The 6,316-nt window shown below is 43.4% G+C and overlaps 1 protein-coding gene across 1 annotated transcript in view; it reads left to right on the plus strand.

Moving 5' to 3' along the window:
* Positions 1 to 6,316, plus strand: part of LOC124314004 (protein dead ringer-like) — a 39,165-nt gene extending 32,849 nt beyond the window's left edge. The window contains exons 7-9 of the mRNA XM_046778945.1: positions 2,846 to 3,150; positions 3,246 to 3,501; positions 3,791 to 6,316. Coding sequence (XP_046634901.1) covers positions 2,846 to 3,150; positions 3,246 to 3,501; positions 3,791 to 3,936 — 707 coding nt within the window. The 3' untranslated portion in view covers positions 3,937 to 6,316. The remainder of the gene's footprint in view (positions 1 to 2,845; positions 3,151 to 3,245; positions 3,502 to 3,790) is intronic.

Raw genomic sequence — 6,316 nt, forward strand, 5'->3', positions numbered from 1 at the left:
TGAAAGTCATTTCGAATGGCATCTAATGATCGTGATGAAAGAAAAGAAAAGAAAAGAAAAAAAGTCTGAGAATGGAAACGAGCGAAACGTTTTGAAATGATCGGTTAATGACGGAACGGGAAGAAGCGAAAATGGAAGGAGGGCCCCGCCGCTTCTCGGTGGGAATGACCGCGCGTCTCGATGCAGCAGCGCCCGGCTCCCAACATTTTTCATCGGCTTATGGCCAACACACACATACACAAGTGCACGGGAGTAAATAGAGTCGGCGTCAGTTATAGTAGCCACCACGACCATTTCATGCGTATCAACAGCGCGCCCCAACTCTTTTTTTTTTTTTTCTTTCTTATTCTTATTTTTCTCCTACATACTACTTATTTATGCGATGATTTACATGAGCCTCATTATCCATCTCTCTTTCTCTTATTCGTTTCTTCTTTTTCTTTTTTATTTTGCCTTTCTGTTGTCCGTCTCGCTTTCTATTCTCCCTTGTTTTTTTCATGATATCAAAATGGCCGTGGTCCTCTGTGTTACGGCCACCTCTTTTGAGACATAACAAATAAAGAAGAAGAAGAAGAAGAAGAAGAAGAAGAAGAAGAAGAAGAAGAAGGACGGAATAAGAAAAAGGCGGGAGAGAACACAAGAGACGAAGGGGTTTTTCTTCTTCTTCTTTTTTGAATAATTTGAGAGTAATTACGGTGCTGGGCCGTTATGTGGGAAGCGGTCGCGCAATCAGCCCGTTCACTCGTCCCCCTAATCCCCAACACAGTATGTTTATTACCGAAATGTGTACAAAGACATATTTCAAGTAACTACGGGCTATAGATATTCACGGCAGGGACGTATACAGACGTCCAACGCGGAGATAGTTGCAATAGATGAACATGCACACACACAGACACACACAGAACATAGAAATAGTCTTGGGGGCTAGTGTAGCCGTTAAAATAAGAAATAAGAAGAAGAAATAAGGAAAAAAAAGACCGGCCCTGGCCGTTTTCTCCGTTCAATGGCAATTGAACGTGGTGGTGGAAGGACGTGGTGGAGGGACGACAAACCACCGGCAATGCCGAAATGGCATTTGTTCGTTTTTGAGTTGAAAAGAGAAAGAAAGAAAAAAGTGCCAGACAAGCCGAGTCCCACAAATCACAAGTTGGATCATTTATATCCAATTCGTTTTGACTTTGTGTGTGTCCCCCCCCTTTTCCTCCACATCTCTCTCCCTCTCTTACTTGTTGAGTGACTGTAGATATTTATGAGCCTACTCACGTGATCAGAGCACGCACCTTCCAGGAATGACCACTTCTTTCTTTCTTTCTTTCTTTCTTTTTTGAAGCTGTTTTGGGCTTTGTTTCTCTGGCTGGGAAAGTAACGATCATTTTTGAATGATTTACGATTCAATTTATGCACTTGACTCTGGCAATGGCACCGCGACCACTTGCCACCCGTCAAGAGACTTGACCGGGGCAAACGGGTCGGGACACCACCGCCGACATTCGATGGATTCAGGTGGGCAGAGCGTTGGGCATTGCGATATGCGCACCGAGACGTTACGTGGAACTCGTTGACGAGGATCGCGGCGCGAAATTTATGGCCTTTTTTTTTTCTTTCGAACGGGGAGAGAGAGAGAGACGGACTGGCACTGGCCGTAGATTGTTGGTTAATATGCAGACTGTTGAAGGCTATCCACGTGTGGTGGGAAAAAGAGTATCGAAGTCCAAGTTTATTTTTTTTTCCAGTGTAATAACGGGGGCCCCCCCCTCTCTATCATTCTCTCTCGTCTTTTACTTTTCTGACTCTTTTCCAACAATCCTTGCTCACGCCTGATTTACGACTGTCATTATCCGTTAATTACAATGGTTATGACTGCTCTTCACCATGCGCGGAATACCAATACTCGACCCAGCAGGCCAACAGCACAACACACACACAACACACTGCACACACTTGCAGCCGCCGATTTACATTCCCAGCCGAAACGCCCGTTTATAATGGAAACGACCCAACACTTTTTCTCCTACTATTCCCCCCCCCCCCCCCATCCTTTTTTTTCTTCAAATTTATTATTCTTTTCTCTTCAACAAACTCAACAAAAAGAAAAAGAAAAAAAAAAAGTCGACTGGGTCGTCTACTCGTTTATTTCAATAGACCTTTTTCCTGTATCGTCGTAGCTTGGGACCGGGCCGGATACCAAATCGACGGAGCTCAACCAGACAATTACGGCTCTATTCCTCGTCGACTTGATAACTGGGCATACACACATGCCTCTACACACTTTTATGCTGATGTAATGCTCTCTCCTCGGCCGCTTCTCTTCTTTCCATTTTTTTTTTCTCTCTCTCTCTCTCTCTCTCTCGATTTTCAAACGACTACCGCAACCAGGAAGCCGCACTCTGGTGCAACTGCACTGCTGTGAATGATGTGGCGTGACGAGATAGACGACTGGCCACCAGTGTCCGCCTCAGCATTCCCGACAGCGATCCCAGCCAGCAATAGGATAGCGTCTATTTATTAAGAAATGCGGACAACTATCAAGCCGAGTAATAGCTCGTGATAAGTTTATTTCATTTTTTTCCACCGAGTCCCGGTAGAGTTGCGTTTGTTTTTAGCCAGCGACTTGCGCTTGCAGTTTAAAAAAAAAAAGAGAAAAAGAACAAGAGAGAGAGAGCCATATGGTGGGCTATTATAATTGCCCGTTTCACGGTCTCGGTCGTTTTGAATGATGGGAGGAAATCTGACCGATGCGTTCAACATTTTTTGAAATGTTCTTTTTATTTTGAAATATTTTTATGATTATGATTACGATTCTGGCGTATTTCTAATATCGCTGTCATAACTTTTGACTTAGGATCGGATTCGCCGCCCAGTCAATCGCCACATGAAGCCCTGGCTGAGTTGAATATGTCACGCATCCACCTGTGGAACATTTACAACAGTTTGGGCGGTGACGTAGGCGGCGATATGGCCGCCGCCATGGCCGCCGCCTCTCGTTTCCTACCCCAAACAGCCGCCACTGCCGGAACAGGATCGTCGGGATCACAGCCACCTCAGACGGAAGCTCTCAACCTGGCCGCCGAGCAGCACGCTGCCGCTCAGGCCGCTGCCGCCGCCGCTGCCGCTGCCCGCGCCCTCGAACTCAACAAGGAGAACAAGGTCCGCCTTATCTTTTTCACACTTTTTCAGCTGTTGATTTGTGTTGGCTAACGTTTTTCTCTTTTCTTTCAATGGAAATTGTTGATGATAAACAGGACAAGGATCGCGAATCTGGAGGAAACAAGAGCCGACGCGAGCGGAAGGAGGAGGAGCGCGAGAAACGGGATCGCGATCGCAGTTATGAAATTCACGAGGACCGTTCGCAGTCTTCAATCCGCATCAAGGAAGAGTCGCTCATGCAGGATGGGCCCCCGGCCAATAAGCGCCTTCTTCTCGATGATGACGTCAGTCTCAACATGCGAATGACGCCCATTGGACTGCCCGGAGCAAACATCAAAATTACCAGCAGAGGTATGTAGCCATGGATATAGCTTAAGAAATGTGGCTTGCAAGGGAAAAGAAAAATGGTGGGAAATTGGGCTGTTAAAAAATAAAAAATAAATAAGAAGAAGATAACTTTTTTGTTTTTTGTTTTGACAAAGTCTTTGTTGCCAGCGCAACTCTAACGGCGAATAATAATTATTAAATGGGGGGTTTGCCGTTTGACAATTTAAATTTCCACTGAATAGTTGAATATAACTTCCTGCCTGATGGTTATGAAGGACACATTTAAAAAAAAATTTCTTTTCTCTTGGCACAGGTGACACCCGCACAAATGACAATTCTCTTGTGGTCAGTATGGAGATCAACGGCATCGTTTATCAAGGCGTCCTGTTCGCCCAGGCGGCGGCCGCCGCTGCTGCCGCCACCGCCGCACTGACACCGGCGCGAGGTCGATTAGCCTAAGACTGTGCCTCATCACACACATCGCCCTTCAGCCTTCACTAAGCCTTTATCTCTCGTTCTCTATTTCTCCCAATATGTGTGTGTGTGCGTGTGTGACTGTGTGTGTGTGTTCAAACTATCAATCGTGTCCGTTCAATTCACACAATCCCAGATTGACCGAAACAAAATCCATTGCCGAAGACAACATGAACAAATATTTTGCCGGCCTTTATTAATAGCCGTACGTTCTCTTTTCTCCTTGTCCTCCCTCGCCCCCCCCCCCCCCCCACACCATCACTTCTATCGTATTACTTTGGTTTGTTGTCCGGCGACCCAATTTTCATACTTCAGCAAAGAGTCAGCAATTTCATTATGACGAGTGTAGATCTGTTGGGTATTCACTTATTTTTTTTTGTTTTTGTTTTTGTTTTATTTTTCTTTTCTTTTGTCGCCTTCACGTTGGGTGTAATCAAGTCGAATGTCTTCATCGTTCGAACCAGACGGAAACCGTTTCCCACCTACTCTGACACGATTCAAACTAGTTTCAGATGTCGACCGCGATCGTGATGATGATGGTGTCTCATCATCATTTGCCCTTGCCTCAAACAAGTTAAAAAAAAAAAAAAAAAAAAAAAAGAAACAAAAAAAAACAACGAAATGAAGTTCTATTTTTTTCCCTCTCTGACTTTCAAATTCTCTTCGTGTCTTTTTGTGTCGAGTGTCGATTCAATCCGTTCATTGCGGCAAAATGTCACAAGTTGCGCATCATCACTGTCGAGTGGAATCCCAATTGTGTTTAGCGTGTGTCTTGTTCATTCACGGTTTATGTAGCGTCGTCAGAGCAGATCAAACATGATGGCCGTAGCAGGGCTCTGCAGTGCAATGTTTTAAAAAAAAATCAAAATACTAGATCGAGAGTGTGTACGGAGATAGTTCCAGCCGCCGCCCCCTCTACCCCCCTTTACCCCTATTAGTTAAACTCTGATCCCGATTTCATTCATCTTCAAAGCCTTGTTATTCTTCTCTTCAAACATGACGCGTGGAAATGGGGGGATTCATAAGAAAGAAACAAAGAAAAGTTAATTGAAATTTATATTAAGGTCGTAGATCTCAGGGACTGACTTTCTTTTTTTACAAAATTTGGGTTTCGAAAAAAAAATGGTATGAATTAAAAAATAAATAGCAATCAAACTAATGAACAAAAAAATACAAACTATGTCGATGATGAATTGATCACATTACGGGAGAGGGGCGAATCTACGATTTTTGTGCGTTACCTTCCACCCTTTTTTTGTTCTGACGGAAACAATCCCGGCAGAAGATGGGTGCGTATTTGTAAACTAGACCCCCTCCAAACACAATCCCCCCCCCCCCCACTACCACCACCACCCACTCCACCCCCCACCATTTGCCTATCTACTTTGGCCGGAAACATATCCCCTCACTACCCAAAGCTCTCTCCTTCAATGTTTGCCTTCGTCGAGTATAGCAATTTCTTAGAGACCGTTAGTGGTTTTTTTGTCCTTTTTAACTGGAAATCGTTATCAATAGTTTTTTTTTCTTCTCTTGTTTTGTTTACGGTCTTCACAATGTTCCCATTTTCGAGCGAAGCAGCTCGTTCGTCAGTTGTTTCTATTTGTCATGATCTATTTTCTTTTGTCTTCTGAATATGTGCGGTATTTTTTTCTCTCTCTCCTGTTTTTTTCATTTTCATTTTCTCGGTAAACGACGTCCTCGTTCGTTTTATTCACATTTTCCACCCCATGACCCTTTTTTCAGTGAATCCGGGTGGTTTTCAGTGACAACTGAAATTGTGTGCGTGTCTACCTTTTTTTTTCTCTCTCTCTCTTTCAATTATTAGTATTATTATTATTATTATTCATATCCAAATAAGGCGCCATTATTTTGAAAAAATGAAAAATAAAAAAAATCACGTCATTACTACGTGACATTACGGTTTCTTCTCAACAACGACTGAATAGTTTCACACACAAGAATCATTTCGACTGGCCACGATCAAACGAAAATCTCCAAGTGCCTTTTTTTTTGTTGTATTCAGAAAAAATCCATTTCACAATTGCCCGCCAGTAGTTTCTTGTGTGCGAATTCTAATCGACCTCCCCCATCTTTCCCCTCACTTTAGTTTTACCATATTTTTATTAGTTTTCGATGATGACGTTCTCTACCATTTCTGTTCCAGTGCGTCTGTGTGTGTGTTTGTTCCTGTGTGTTTGTGTGTGGGCGCGTGTGTGGGTTTGCGAATATGTTAAAGCGTATCTGAACTATGGCTTCTCTTGTTTGTTTGATTTTTTTTTTCCACCGTCAATCACGTATTCTTATAGGCTGTTTCTACTCTCCAAGTGTGTATAATAAATACAACAGAAAAACCTTTAAAAAATGA

The sequence above is a fragment of the Daphnia pulicaria genome, chromosome 10, assembly GCF_021234035.1.
Source record: "Daphnia pulicaria isolate SC F1-1A chromosome 10, SC_F0-13Bv2, whole genome shotgun sequence".
NCBI lineage: Eukaryota > Metazoa > Arthropoda > Branchiopoda > Diplostraca > Daphniidae > Daphnia > Daphnia pulicaria.